The sequence below is a fragment of the Sus scrofa genome, chromosome 18, assembly GCF_000003025.6.
Source record: "Sus scrofa isolate TJ Tabasco breed Duroc chromosome 18, Sscrofa11.1, whole genome shotgun sequence".
Classification (NCBI taxonomy): domain Eukaryota; kingdom Metazoa; phylum Chordata; class Mammalia; order Artiodactyla; family Suidae; genus Sus; species Sus scrofa.
Genome location: NC_010460.4, coordinates 23,947,045 through 23,963,360, shown reverse-complemented (window position 1 = coordinate 23,963,360; position 16,316 = coordinate 23,947,045). Strand labels below are relative to the sequence as shown.

Below are 16,316 nucleotides of genomic sequence, written 5' to 3'. Positions count from 1 at the left end.
TTCCTTGCATTACATCAGACAAAGCAGGTTACATAAACCTCCTTCACTTTCAGAGGGTGAAGAATTGCAATCAGTCACCCAATGTTCCTGGAAAAAGAAGAGAAACAACATTTTCTACTTCTTGACTCATTTCTCTCTCTTTTTTCATTAATAAGGTTATCTGTTGAGAACTGTGAAGTGTCTGAGATGTTACCCTAACTGCAAGCTAACAAGTTTGGTATCACAAGTTCATAAACAATAGTAGAAGACATGAGACTCCTGGGTCAGAGATGAAGCACAATTTATTGTTCACAGAACCAGCAGCAGCCAGAATATCAGCATTTTGCCCTAATTCCCTCAGGGTGACACAAAGTCCGATGACACATGTACACAGTGAGCTGCTTTGCAGGCTAGGAATGCTGGGCTAAAGACTCTGAATCTTATAGGGAATGGTAAACACTGTGTCTTCCAAGACTACTTTTATACAAATATCCTTGATAAAAGGAGAACTAAGTACAGGTTAGAAACATTAGAAGCCTATTGAGAATTGCTTCCCAACTGATGTTTTGTTTTAAACCTATTTTCTTATGTAATATAGAGATTAATTATTAATTAATATTGTGAATAGTAATTTATCAAAATAAGTAACTTTCTTTGCTCTGCTACTTATTTTCTCAATTTCATCCTTGATATTAATACTGCCACCAATTTTTTTGTTGCCTGTTTGCATAAATGACGGATAGTTTTACTCAATATCTTTTTATGGCATCTTATTGGGGGCACACATCTGGTACACAGCGTGGAGTTCACTCATTTGATACTATATGAGAATAACTATCCTTTACTAGAATTTCAACCTATTCAAATTTATGCACTGTGATATTTTTAATCTTGTTTTTCTCATATGTATTCCCTATTAACCTAAAAAACAAAGAAAAATCCTTTTATTTAACAATAATTCTTAAGTTTGTTGTTCTCTTTTCCTCTCTAGAAATATGGAGTTTACAATTCTATTTTCATTCAGCTAGGAGTAGCCTTTAAATTGTTAAACAAAACATTTGAATATCTACTTTCCTACCTATATATCCATTGCCTCTCCTCCCCTTAAGAAGATATGGACCATGTTGCTCCCTCTGAGCCCACCTACAGCAGATATTTTGTTAGAACACTCGGCTTTTTTTTTTTTTTTTTGGTTAATTCGGATTATTATTTTTTGCAGTATAGATTTTTATTTGGAAAAAATTTTGTTCACTACATTGTTTCATAACCATACAAGTATGATCATTTAGAAAGGATCTTGAAGTTGTGGTGCTCACTGTCATTCCTCACACACAATACCATGCCCAGACCTTACCTCCACAGCGTCAAGATCAGCTGGAGTACAGGATGGGTACACACAGGTGGATGATACGCTTTCTGCCTAGCAATGTCTTTCTGTTGTCTTTACAAATAAACAAATTTCCTGAAAATAAATTTCCTAGGTCGTATTTTTACCCCCAGAATTCAAAATTCTTCAATAGAAATGTGCCTCCCTTGTCTTCTGGCATTCAGGGTTGGGGAAGAGAAATCTATGTTGCTGTCGCTGACTTTGTTTTCTTTTGGCTTTTTCCCTCCAATTTAAATGCTTGTCTAATTACGAAATCCAGAAACGTCATGAGCTTGTGTCTATGTATGTCTCTGTATTAATTTTCCCAGTACTTGTTAGATACTTTATACAGATAAGGATTCATGTCTTTTTAGCTTAAGGCATTTAGCTTTAAATCTCTCTTTGCTAATTGTCTCTCTTTTTCTACTCCATTCTAGGCTTATGTTACTTCTAGAATAGACAAAGCAAAGTGGTTAAACTTATTATTTTTTTATCATCTACCTCATTTCTTTGACTTTTCCTCCTAATTTTAGGGGGAGCTAATTTACCAGATCCCTGTTTCAGCTTAGCTTTCAAGTACCAAATCTGCCCTTCTTTGCCACCAATGTGTTGTTTTTTGTAACTCAACAATCATTTCTTTTATATAATAAGCAATTTTTCCCAAAGGACAAAAAATACCATCAAATGACCTTAGCATAAGAGATTTGTTAAATGAATATTTGTTTTCATTTTTCAAAAGAATTCTTTTTTCAATTTTTGAATTTTTAAGTATATGGTGACTTCTTTAGCAGCTTGTTTTTTCAATATCACAATATAAAATTTTGTTCTGTTCTATTGTTTAGGCCTCTATCCATATAATATAGTCTTCCTAAAGGAGAAAGAAGAAATACCTTCTATCGTTTCACTTGTTAGTGGGCCAAGGGAGGTTATTCATCAGGTCACAAACTAGAGGAATGCAGACACATCGAAGGCAGAGGAGCTTAACTTCCTAACTAGTTGCTTTCCAGTAACCTGGAGCTGGAATTCTAATAGGTAACAATCTGGCTTTTCCCCTGCTGCCTGCTCTCTAGCCTGACACTATCTCCAGCCCCTTCTGCTGTAGATTTTTGGATACCTGCATAGAACAAGAACTGTAGTTCCCAGGATGGAAGGTTTACCAGAAGGGTTGGCTTTATTAGGAAAGTCTGTCTGGAGTTGAAATGTTTTTTTTCCCTCTTTGTGGTTATTCTCCCAGCCCTAAATAAAGTGCTACCCTTTTCCATATATGATTCAACTGCTCTGGCTGGCCAACCCCTCTCAGTTGTACTCCACAGGTCTTCGATTACTGTAAGCAAGTGCTGTCTAGTCTATTGCCCTAGGGCAACAGGGGGATTCTCAAAGGGCTTTGTTTGCCCCTATCTGACCACTACCCCTTCCTGCCTGCCACCCCAGCCCTTTCTGCTCCTCCCCAGCTCCTCCTCCTCTGAGCCATGGGATTCTCCAGACTGTCTTGTGAAAACCTGGTCATTCACATCTCACTGCAAACCTACTTTTGTCTGTGCTAAATTTTTACCTCTTTATCAGTGATCAGAATGGTCCCCAATCTAATCCTGTCTGAATTTATTGCCTAGAAAGTTCCCAGAACATCTAAACTGCCCATGAAAACTTGAGAATAATAATGGCTTTATAGCACTTCCCTTTTTGATGTTTAGTTCCTTAAAAATATGACCATTTTTACATTTGATAAGTAAAAAATTATATACTAGAAAATATGTTGCTAAAATGTTGGTAAATATTTAGAACAAAAAGATTAATATTTAGATGGAATTCCTTGATTCTTTGATCACTAAACTTGAGAGAACAACTTCATTAACTGCTGATTGGAATTAGGAGAATTCCCTATTTATCTATCTATAATGTTTCCTCTCATCCATATACCGACTATTGTCCTGTAACTACATTTTATCTAAAATAAATTTCTTGAGTTGAAAGTTAGGCCTAGCTTTTGCTTGCATTTGATTTTTTTTTTTTCCCCCTAGGGCTGCACCCGCTGCATATGGAGGTTCCCAGGCGAGGGGTCTAATCAGAGCTGTAGGCACTAGCTTACACCAGAGCCATAGCAATGCGGGATCTGAACCGCGTTTGTGACCTACACCACAGATCATGGCAACACTGGAACCTTAACCCACTGAGTGAGGCCAGGGATCAAACCTGCAACCTCACGGTTCCTAGTCGGATTCATTAACCACTGAGCCATGACGGGAACTCCTACATGTTGAATTGAACTATAATATGTGTACTTGAAATTTTAAGACATTTTAATGTGGAAATATGTAAAGATAAAATGTTTTTTTACTTTAAAATATTAATTTCAGTAACTAAATCATATTAAAATTTAACACTAACTGTCTAACAATGAAGCATTTACATAGGGATATTTTTTCTTCATACAATTTATGACACTATGAAAAACAATTAAAATCAACAAAAAGATAAAATTCTCCTTCCATATTGTGTGACCTCTGTATTACTCTACTAGCAGTGGACAAAAATGCTGATCATCAAACAGTCCTGGATCTTCTAAGGACTAGGCCTCTGAATTTCTATAATTTTAGATGTTGGCTCTGACAGGTGTTTCTTTCTGATCTCATCTACTTCACCATCATCAAGTAAAAATGAAGCCAATAGTGGAATTTGAGAAAAATAGTTCTTAGCCAGGAAGTGTTTGTGTTTGATCTTGTGAATAAACAAGGGTTCATATCCCTGGAAAGAAAAGAAAATCAAATTCTATTAAACGTCACAGATATATTTTGCCAAGTAAAAACACTTATGCCTCAGTGCCTTTGCCTGTCAGTTCTTTCAGCCCAGAACACATATTTTTCTCACTTGGTCTATCATCTTTCAGGGCTCAGCTTTTATGATGTTTTAACTTGGAAGCCTTTCTTGATTCTCCCTCTGCCCTAAGTCCAAACTAATTTCTTCTACTTCCATAAGTACAAACACTCTCATGTATCTTAATTATAATATTTAGTTCATTCTGCCTTTAATTTCACTATCCACTTGCAAGTCTCTTCTTTGCAAAAATTCCTTAAAGATTTAAACTGGGTCTTTTTCATTTATGTGTCTCTTGGTCCCATAAGGTAAATATTCAATCAATATTTTTGTGTGCATGCTCCTTTCACCTTGGTTCTCTTTAAATCTATCTCGGTCTTGATGCAATCACTAATTTGAATTTTTTTTTTCTAAAATGAGTCCTCCCTCCATATCCCCAGAGTTCAAAGTCAAGATCACAATGGTGTTGTGACAATGTAAACTTCTCTTTAGTCAACCAGAGAGTAGTAGTAAAGGTTACTACTTGAGATATGAGTCCCTGCACTCCTTCTCTCCTGTATTCTAAACAGAAAATAACCTTCCTGCCTTTATTCAGTCTTTGTGCCTTTCCATTTTCATTTGTGCTTAATTTTTAGGCATCTTCTCTCTCCACAGCTATAACAGAGATTTGAACTATCCCTGTTATGTGGCTCTGCCACATTCTAAGATAGTCTGCTTTCTAATGAGAGGGGCACTGCTAGTTGTCAACACAATATTTATTCTCTCTTCCATTCATATTTAGAGTTCTGATTTTGCATTCTGTGATGATCTCAGCTTACCTAGCCTTCATTATAGCTAGTGATGGCCATGTGACAAGTTTCTGGCATACACATACACACACATTATATATATATATACACACACGTATATATGCATATTTATGTATATTTTAATAGAAGTCATTAGATAAAGTAGTTATTTATCTCTAAGAGGACACAAGCATTAGGATTAAAGCCAAAGGTTCAATTTTACTGAGGAAGAAGTTAAAGGGCCTGGGTTTCTGAGAACATTGTGGAGCAACCATACAAGCCCCAACTGCCAATTTCTAGAATTCTTATTAAATAAGAAAATTATTTAATTGTCATATTAAATTGTAATTATAAACTGCTGCATCTGTTATTTTCAGCTAAACTCAAATGCAACTGAAACAATGAAGAATTGTGTCCGAGTTCCTTGTTAACCCTTCCTTTCAGCCAAATCACTAATACTACCTGTACTTCCTTGTAAAATTTGTTTTCCGAAAGTTAAGGCATCCCCTTATTAAAGATCCCTCTGCAGTGTCAAGTCAAGGTAAAAAAAAAAAGGAACCAAAGGATATAATATTCATATAGAAAGCATTATGCAGAAGTATCCTGGGCTTATTTCAAAGTTTCTTCTCTATGAAATATATATACAATGGAATATTATTCAGCCATAAAAAGTATGAAATTATGCCAATAGCAACAACATGGATGGAGTATTATGCTTAGGGAAATAAGACAGAGAAGGACAAATATTGTATGTTATTTATGTATGGAATCTAAAATATAAAACAAACAAATATATGTGACAAAAAAGAAGCAGACTCACAGATATAGAGAACAGACTAGTGGTTACCAGTGGGGGGGAAGGAGAGGGGTAAAATATAAGTGTGGGATTAAAAGATATAAACTACTATTTATAAAACAGACATGTAACAAGGCTATATTGTACAGCACAGGGAAATATAGTCATTGTTTTATAATAACTTTAAATAGAGAATAATCTACACAAATATTGAATCACTGTGTTGTACCCTTGAAACTAATATAATGTTGTAAGTCGACTATACTTTAATTAAAAAAAAGTTTCCTCTCTACAGACAAATTCGTCAGGTCAAAATACTCATCCTTTGAACTAATCTAATTTTATTCCACCACTTTGTAGCCCATATTTCATTTAAGAAAAACTAACACACTTCTGTTATACGACATTTAATGACACATGTATAGAACTTTATAGGTTTTCAAAGTGCATAAATAAAACCAAAAAGTAGTCATTAAAGATGGGAAAACATAGAATGGTACACATAATAAAAGGAATAATAAGTAACTCAAAGAATAATATATGGGAAAATATCCATTATCCCCTTTTTATAGATGAGAAAACTGGGGCATTGATACATTAACAAATTTGCCCAACTTCTCCCAGCTCATAAGTGATAGAGCCAGAATTCAAAGCTACTCCAATCCTCTATATTGAGTCCATGTTTTCAACTAACCTTTATAAAAATGTATGAAGGAAAGAAGGCAGGTCTTTTTTTTTTTTTTTTTTTTTTTTTTGTCTTTTTGCCTTTTCTAGGGCTGCTCCTGCAGCATATGGAGGTTCCCAGGCTAGGGGTCCAATAGGAGCTGTAGCTGCCGGCCTACGCCAGAGCCCAGCAACGTGGGACCCAAGCCATGTCTGCAACCTACACCACAACTCACGGCAACGCCAGATCCTTAACCCACTGAGCAAGGCCAGGGATCAAACCCACAACCTCATGGTTCCCAGTCGGATTCATTAACCACTGAGCCATGACAGGAACTCCAAGAAGGCAGGTCTTAATGTCCTCCAGATGGTTAGTGACAGAAATGGGGAAATACTGGGACAGTTCTCCTGACATTAAATCCACTATTGTCCTACTCTGGCCAATGCACACACCATGAGAAATTGATCTGCTTCACATATAGTTCAAAGAACAGAAGTCTTTTTCCATGCTTTGCCTACAATTTGTGTAATGATGGCAGGAAGTCAAGATTATCTTAACTTTTGAATTTTTTTGTACTTACTGAGAAAGAATTTGGGAAATTCTGGAAATGTTTTAACCTGCCACAAAAAATAAACTATTCTTTAACTGGGCTGAATATTAATACTTAAAAGATTACACCAGCCCCAAAACTTAAAAGGCAATATTTATTTCCTTTTACTTTTTTGGCTGCCCTGCAACATAGGCATATGGAGTTCCCAGCCCAGGGATTATATCTGAGCCTCAGGTGCAGCCTAAGCCACAGCTGCAACAACGCCGGATCCTCAACCCATCGTGCCAGGCCAGGGATCAAACCTGTGTCCCAGTGCTCCCAAGATGCCGCTGATCCCATTGTACCACAGCAGGAACTCTAAAAAGGCAGTGTTTTTAGTCTGTCTTAAATGGCAATTATATTTGAAGTCTTTTATTTACACTAGGCTTGCCTGGTGTAAATGGAGCTCTATTTACAGAAATTCAATAAGATCAGCATCTTGAAATTAGAAATGTATGTGAATAGAACATTTAATTTGATACTGCAGTAATTTAATTAAATACACAAGGGGAGCTGTGTGGATTGATTGAAGAAGCAGTGGAATATGGGCTGTGGGAATGAACTTCAATCCCACTATGGGTCCTAGATGAAATGATATTGCTAGTATTGGCTATGCTTCCAAGTGATTAAATATTTATAAGGCCGCTTGCTTTACAAAATATCAAACTTAACATAGCTTCAATTTCTTGCTGCCCTTCCTTCCGATCCTTAGAATGATTTTTTTTTTCTAAGCCTGGCTTCTACTCTAATATTATTCAAAAGAGCTAAAAATTTAACTACTTTATCCTCTTTACACCTACCTTCCCCCTCCCCAGTGAAGCACAGGCAGGGGATTCAGCATGATTCAAAATGACTATTTAAAGCCATTTCTTTACTTTCCCTTAGCTAATATCTTGCATGGAATTAAAGTACAGCAATTTAATCAATGGAGGAGAGAGAATCAGTATCAGCCATTGCAATCATATAGGCTTACTCAGTATGAATAGAGCTTTCTGTGAACTCATCAGAGATGCCCATTCTGTTCATCAAGTATTTTACAGATTGCATCTTGTAAGTTACTGAAATTAAATGGTATTTAATTTTTACAGTGCTTTCCTCACTCCTACTTGGGTGAAAGGAAATGAAGAATGGAGCCTCAGAACTATACCCTATCGGTATGACTGCAGTTTAGAGCACAAAATTATGAAAAGAATTTATTTGAGAATTTAGTGTGCTTTTAGGCAGACTAGTGATGATTAATCAAAGGACTGGCTTGAAGTTCCATACTACTTATCTGGTGATAATATTTATTTATTCATTCAACAAATACTTATTAAATCCCTAGTCTGAGATACTGTTGTAGGTATTAGAGATATAGATACAAATAAACTAAACAATATCCCTGCTCTTGTGGAATTTACTGTGGAACTAACATGCTTGAACTTGGTATTATTAGGAGGGAATGGCATTGTGTGAGGTACTCGTAAGACTTTCAGATCTCTGATCTTTAACATTTTATGTGCCTTAGCTTCCTTTTTATTTTCATCTCTGCCTTACATACCATCCATGTATTTTGCTACTGTTATCATGTGTCACGTTTCTCAGTCCAACATAAGCATGTAAATTACGCGTGGAATAGAGTAAAAGGCAGTCAACTTCTCCCTAATAATCCCAATAATCAAATTAAGTTCCCCAATAAAGTTTGACTTTCTTACCTCTTCAATACTTTTTAGCTTGAGATGAGTAGCGCCTTCGTCTTTGGTAAGAAGAATGCAGTTCCAGGGCGACCACTCCAAGGACTTATCCCACCTGACCATGACCAGATCATTGAGGTCCTTCCAGGCACTGAGCACTGACTGGGATGCCCAGATATTCTCCGTCAGGTACTGAATATCCTGTAGCTGTACGTCAAAACATTTGTGACAAATAATAACATAAAACTTCTTTAAGATCACATTACTTGAGAAAAAAATTATACTGAGTGTATTTTTAAGAGAAATGTTATTCATGAAGTTTGCAACGCACATAGCCCCTTATTTTTCACCAAATCTCTGCTCATTCTGCCAAAATTACATCACCAGTTTCAGTCATGAATGCATCCTTAACCCACCATAAGCTGTGTATATTTCGAGTATGCTAATTTTACCTTACATTTACATGGTATTAAATACTTTTCAAAATTCCTTAGTAACTATCATCTCATCCTCAGGGTTACTGCAGGTCATTTTTATTGCAATTTTACAAATGAGGAAATGAAGATTTAATGAAGAACAAGCAATTCACTTGGTGTTATTAAAAGCTTTGTTGTTTTAATGAAAAAAGAGGGAAAAGGGAGGCAGTGAAATAACTGTTTAAAAACTTTTTTAAAAAATTTAAACCATATTAGCCAAAGCTCTTGAAATGACTTCTTATCACAAGGTCTGCATATATAAACTTAGACTTGCCAGAGGGGCAAGCGTCACAAAGAATAAACATAGAAAGAAGAATCATTATTTTAAAAGGTTTGGACGGGGAAGCAGAAATCTTTTCTGGAAAATCAGTGGACAAATTTCACCCATAGTTGGCAATGTTTACGGATCATACCTGCATCAGGAAAGCAATTTTAGAATCATCTTCATATTCAGCTTCTGAATTGTAGAGCCTCTGAAGTAAACATTTGTGCTTCAAAAACGATTCTCGTTTCCGAGTCTCATTGTCAAGGTTAACGCAGTGACGGCACCGGTAAATGCGGTGTGAGGTGGAGGATACAGCAAACTCTGTAGACGGCAAATACAACTGGCAACTATGGCAAAAGTAAATCTTCTTGTAAAACTTCAGTGGGTCTTGAGGGACCTAAACAGTTTTTTTTTTTAAAAAAAAAAGAAAGAAAGAAAACTATAACAGGCCAAATGCTAACCAAGAAAAGCCCTAAGGACTAACTTGGAATAAGATAAAAAGTTAATTTTAAAGTCCCTTAACTGCCTACTTTACACAAAATTTATAACCCAAACTATACAATTACCTTAACAAAATATTAAAAATATTATTCACCAACTTTTAGATATATGTGGTAAAATCACCTTGAAAATTAACTGATGGAAAAATATAAGACTTTGGGTTGCAGCAGTAAGAAAACCTTCCAAATGCTTTGAAACTTATTTTTAGGAAGAATTTAGATTTTTGGTGCTATGCTTTATTAATTATTTTTACGGGCAATAGCTAGATTCACATATAAATAAAAGCCCATTAAACCAAGTGCTGTTCTCATTTCATTCATCTTAACAATAAATTTGGATTAGCTCAATAATCAGTGTTCAAAAGTTGAAACCGTGCATTAAAGGGTGGCTACATTTTCAATTTTTTCAGGAACCTCCATAATGGTGATATCAATTTATATTTTCACCAACGGTGCCCTCTTTTCCCACATCCTTACCAACGCTTGTTATCTTCTGTCTTTTTGATAATAGACATTCTAACACTGGTGAGGTACTATTTCATGGTGGCTTTGATTTGCATTTCTCTGATTTTTAGTGATAGTGAGCACTTTTTCATGCACATGTTGGTCATTTGTATGTCTTCTTTGGGAAAATGTTTATTGAGGCCCTTTGCTCATTTTTAAATTGGATTAAAATTATTTTGCTATTGAGCTGTGGAAGGTAGGTTTATTGGATACTAACTCATCAGATATATGGTTTGAAAATATTTTCTCCCATTCCACGGGTTGCCTTTAATTTTGATTGTTTCCTTGCTGTGCAGAAGCTTTTTAGGTTGATGGGATACCACTTCTCAGTTTTTGCTTTTGTTACCTTTACTTCTGGTGTCATGAGCAAAAAATTGTAGCCAATTTTCCCATGTCAAGAAACTTTTTTTCCTATGTTTTCTTCTAGTAGTTTTACAGTTTCAGATCTTATATATAAATCTTTAATTCATTTTGAGTTGGTTTTTGTGTTATGAGATAAAAGTCCAATTTCTTTCTTTCTTTCTTTCTTTTTTCCATGTGGTTGTCCAGTTTTTTCAACATTTACTGAAGAAATTATCCTTTTCCCATTGTGTATTCTTGGCTCATTTGTTGTAAATTAATTGACCATATAAGTATGGGTTTACTTCTAGCCACTCTATCCTGTTCCATTGCTCTATGTGTCTGTATTTATGATAATACTATACTGTTTTGATTACTATAGCTCTATAATATAGTTTGAAGTCAGGGATCATGGTGACCCCAGCTTTGTTCTTTCTCCAGATTGCTTTGGCTATTCTGGGTCTTCTGTGTTTCCATACAAATTTTTGGATTTTTTTTTTCTCTGTCGCTGTGAAAAATGCCATTGGGATTTTGTTGTTGTTGTTGTTGTTCTTTCTTTCTTTTTTATTTCCTTTTTTTTTTTTTTTTTTTGCTTTTTAGGGCCAGATCTGAGCCACATCTGTGACCTACACCATAGCTCATTGCAACGCCAGATCTTTGCCATTGGGATTTTGATGAGGATTGCACTGAATCTTGTAGATCACTTTGGGTAGTATGGACACTTAAAAAATACTAGTTATTTCAAAAATGTCTTAAATACAAAAAAAAAAAGCATGAACCATTTTAGAAATGAATAAATTGAATTTCTTCAAAATAAAAACGTGCTCTGTTAGAGATACTGTTAAGAGAATGAAAAGACAAGCCAGAGACTGCAAAAATATCACATATCTTACAAAGGATTTATATGCAAAATATATAAAGAATGCTCAAAATTCAATAATATGAATATGATCAACTCAGGTGGAAAACGATATGTATAGACACTGCAACAAAAAGATCTGTGGGAGTTCCCGTCGTGGCGCAGTGGTTAATGAATCTAAGAACCATGAGGTTGCAGGTTCGATCCCTGCCCTTGCTCAGTGGGTTAACGATCCGGCGTTGCCGTGAGATGTGGTGTAGGCTGCAGACGCAGCTCGGATCCCTCATTGCTGTGGCTCTGGCGTAGGCTGGTGGCTACAGCTCCGATTCAACCCCTAGCCTGGGAACCTCCATATGCCGCGGTAGCGGCCCAAGAAATGGCAAAAAGCCAAAAAAAAAAAAAAAAAAAAAAAAAAAAGATCTGCGGATGGCAAAAAAAAAGTGCATGAGAAGATGCTTAATATTATTACCCATTAAGGAAACTACATGCCTATTAGAATTCCAAAATTAAAATAAAAACTGACAATACCAAGTGCAGACAAGGATGTAAAGCAGCTGGAACTCTCATACATTGCATATGGGGGGGATGCAATATGGTACAGTCAGTTGGGAAAAAAAGTTCGTCAGTCCCTTATAAAGATAAATATGCATTCACCAAATGCCTCAATAACCACACTTCCTAGGTATTTAACCTCAAACAACCAATTTACACAAAAACTCACAATTGAGTTCAGTGTGACTTTATTCACAAAAGCCTAAGGCTCTAAACAACCCAATGTCCTATAACTGTAAACAGATTAACTCTGGTACATTAAGGTCACAAAAATATTATTCACTTATGACAGCAAACTAATGATATACTAAAAAACATGGATGAATATCAAATGCAATATACTAAATGAAGGACATCAGTTTCAAAAGACTACAGGCACACCCTGGAGATACACTGGGTTCAGTTCCAGAACACTGCAATACAGAAAATATCAAAATAAAGAGTTACATAATTTTTTTTGTTTTCTAGTGCATAAAAAAGTTATGTTGGGAGTTACTGTCATGGCTCAGCAGAAACGAATCTGGCTAGTATCCACAAGAACACAGCTTCAATCCCTGCTCCGGCATTGCTGTGAGCTGTGGTGTAGGTCTCAGACGCACTCAGATCCTATGTTGCTGTGGCTGTGGCGCAGGCTGGCAGCTGTAGCTACAATTCGACCCCTAGGTTGGGAACCCCCATATGCCGTGGGTGTGGCCCTAAAAAGCAAAAAATAAAATTTTTTTAAAAGTTGTTGCTAAAATGCTAACCATCCATCTCACCTTCTTTTTTTTCTAGCGGAGGGTTTTGCCCTCCTCAATGGGTGCTGACTGATCAGGGTGCTGAAGTTTGGATGGCTGTGGCAGTTTCTTAAAGTAAGACAACAATTGAGTGTCCTGTATCAGTCGCTTCTTCCTTTCATGAATGATTTCTCTATGGCATGCAATGCTGTTTGACAGCATTTTACTCACAGTGGATCTTTCAAAACTGGAGTCAGTCCTCTCAAAATCTGCCTCTGCTTCATCAACTAAATTTATGTAATATTCTAAATCACTTACTGTCATTTCAACAACCTTTACAGCGTCTTCACCAGGAATAGATTCCATTTCAATAAACCACTTTCTTTGCTCATCCATAATAAGAAACTCCATATTCGTTGAAATTTTATCATGAGTTGGAGCAATTCAATCACACCTTCAGGCTCCACTTCTAATTCTAGTTCTCTTGCTATTCTCATCACATCTGCAGTTACTTCTTCCACTGAAGTCTTAAAGCCCTCAAAGTCATCCATGAGGTTTGGAATAAACTGCTTTCAAATTCCTGTTAATATTGATATTTTGACCTCTTCCCATGGATAACAAATGCTCTTAATGGCATCCACAATGGTGAAAACTTTACAGGAAGTATTCAATTTACTTTGCCCTATCCATCAAAGGAATCACTATCTATGGCAACTATAGCCTTATGAAATATATTTTTTTAATTATTGAAATATGGTTGATATAAAACATTATGTTAGTTCCAAATGTTCTACATAATGATTTAACATTTGCATACAGTAGAAATGATCACCTGGATAAGTCTAGTAACCACCTCTCCCAATGCAAAGTCATTACAATATTGACTATATTCCTTACGCTGTATATTACCTCCCTGAGGCTCACTTGCCATATTACTAGAAGTTTGTACCCCTTAATTGCCTTCAACTGTTTCACCCACATCCCCATCCCCTTTCTTCTGGCAATCACGTTTGTTCTCTGTATCCATGAGTCTATGTTCACTTTGTTTTATTGTTTTATATTTTAGATTCTACATATAAGTGAGTTGGTACAGTATTCTTCTTTCTCTGTGTAACATTTCACTTAGCATAAATTTCCCTCCAGATCCATCCACGTTGTAGCCAATGGTAAGCTCTTCTTTTATGGCTAATATTACATTGTATATATTTGTCTATTTGTCTTATTGTTTCTTTGGATAAATAGAGGTGGAATTGCTGTATCATGTGATAGTCGTATCTTTAATTTTTGAAGAACCTCCGTAGTATGTTCTGCTCCAATTTACATTCCCAATATCAGTGCACTTTTCTCCATATCCTCAACAACCCTTATTGTTTGTCTTCTTTTTTTCTTTTTTGACCACACCTATGGCATATTGAATCCTTAACCCACTGCACCACAGTGGTAACACCTATTATTTGTATTTATGATGATGGCTATTTTACAGGTGTGAGGTGATATCTTATTGTAGTTTTGATTTGCATTTCCCCAATGATGAGTGATGTTTAGCCCCTTTTTCATGTGTCAGTCGGCCATCTGTATGTCTTCCTTGGCAAAATGTCTATTTGGGTCCTCTGCCCATTTTTCAATAGTATTTTTTTATGTTGGGTTGTATGAGTTGTTGTATATCTTGGATATTATCCCCTTATCAGACACATCATTTGGGAATATCTTTTACCATTCAGCATGCTGCCTTCTCATTTTGGTGATAGTTTCAATCACTTTGCAAAAGCTTTTTAGTCTGATGTACTCCGTTTGTTTATTTTTGTTTTTGTTTCCCTTGCCTGAAGATACGTATTCAAAAAAATAATGCTAAGACCAATGTCGAAGAGCTTACTGCCTAGGTTTTCTTCTAGGAGATTTAAGGTTTCAGGTCTTACATTTAAGTATTTCATCCAATTTAGGTTGATTTTTATATTTGGTGTGATAAAGCAGTCCAGTTTGATACTTTTGCATGTAGCTGCCCAGGTTTCCCCAACACCATTTATTGGAGAGGCTGTCTTTTCCCTGATGTATATTTTTGCCTTCTTTGTCATAGATTAATTGTCCTTAGATTAAATGTCCAGGTTGATGTCTGGGCTCTCTCTTCTGTTCCATTGATCTAAGGATCCATTTTTGTGGCAGTACTATACTGTTTTGATTACTGAAGCTTTGTAGTACTGTTTTAAAGTCAAGGAGTATGATACCTCTGGCTTCTTTTTCTCAAGATTATTTTGGCTATTCAAAATCTTCTGTGTTTCCATACAAATTTTAGAACTATTTGTTCTAGTTATGTAAAAAGTGACACTGAAATTTTGAAAGAGATTGCATTAAATCTGTAGATTGCCTTAGGTAGTATATCATTTTAATAACATTAATTCTTCCAACAGATGAGCATGACATGTATTTCAATTTATCATGAAGAACTGAAGATTTCTTTCATCAGTTTCTGCCTTCAATGTCTTATAGTTTTCTGAGTATAAGTTTTACCTCCTTACTTAGATTCATTCCTAGGTATTGTATTCTTCTTGATGCAACTGTAAATGGGATTATTTTCTTAATTTCTCTTTCTGAAATTTTGTTATTACTTTATTAGAAATATTTTGTTATAAAATAGTTTTTTATTACTTTATTAGAAATGCAATGTTATTAGAAATGCAGCAGACTTCTGTATATTAATTTGGTATTCTGCAATTCCACTAAATTCATTAATGAGTTCTAATAGTATTTTGGTGGTAACTTAGAATTTTCTCTCTATAGTATCATGTCGTTTGCAAATAGTGATAGTTTTCTTCCTTCTTTCCAATTTGTATTCATTTCCTTTTTTTTTTGTATTATTGCTGTGGTGGGACTACCAGTATTATATTAAATAAAAGTAGCAAGAGTGGGCATTCTTGTCTTGCTCTTGTTCTTAGAGCAAACACTTTCAGCTTTTCACTATAGAGTATGATGTTGGTTGTAGGTTTCTCATATATGGCCTTTATTATGTTGAGACATGTTCCCTCTATTGTCACTCAGTTGAAAGTGTTTATCATAAATGTTGAAGTTTGTCAAGTTTTTCTGCATCTATTGAGATGATTGTATGATTTTCATTCTTCAATTTGTTAATGTGGTGTATCACACTGATTTGCAGTACTGCACCATTCTTGCATCCCAGAAGTAAATCTCACTTGGATCATGACATAAGATCCTTCTAGTGCATTGTTGAATTTGGTTTGCAAATCTTTTGTTGAGGATTTTTGTAGCTATGTTCATCAGTGATATTAGTGTGTAATTTTCTGTGATATCTTTGTCTGGTTTTAGTGACAGGGTGATGTTGACTTCATAGAATGAGTTTGGAAGTGTTCCTTCCTATTCAGTAGTTTGAAAAGGATAGGTGTTAACTCTTCTTTAAAAGTTTGGTAGAATTTCCTGTGAAATAATC

General features: G+C 35.5%; 1 protein-coding gene across 4 annotated transcripts in view; it reads right to left on the bottom strand.

Annotated features, from left to right (window-relative positions):
- IQUB (IQ motif and ubiquitin domain containing) overlaps positions 1 to 16,316 on the bottom strand; it is a 111,673-nt gene that overhangs the window by 51,266 nt on the left and 44,091 nt on the right. Inside the window, exons 11-13 of one of the 4 annotated variants that reach the window (XM_003134747.3) lie at positions 9,556 to 9,804; positions 8,688 to 8,873; positions 264 to 4,087 (exon numbers count right to left, since the gene is read on the bottom strand). In XM_003134747.3, the coding sequence (XP_003134795.1) occupies positions 3,905 to 4,087; positions 8,688 to 8,873; positions 9,556 to 9,804 (618 nt within the window). In that variant the 3' untranslated portion in view covers positions 264 to 3,904. Of the gene's footprint in view, positions 1 to 263; positions 4,088 to 8,687; positions 8,874 to 9,555; positions 9,805 to 16,316 lie in introns of those variants that run through there. The other 3 variants (XM_013985682.2, XM_005673214.2, XM_005673215.3) reach the window with 3 other exon arrangements.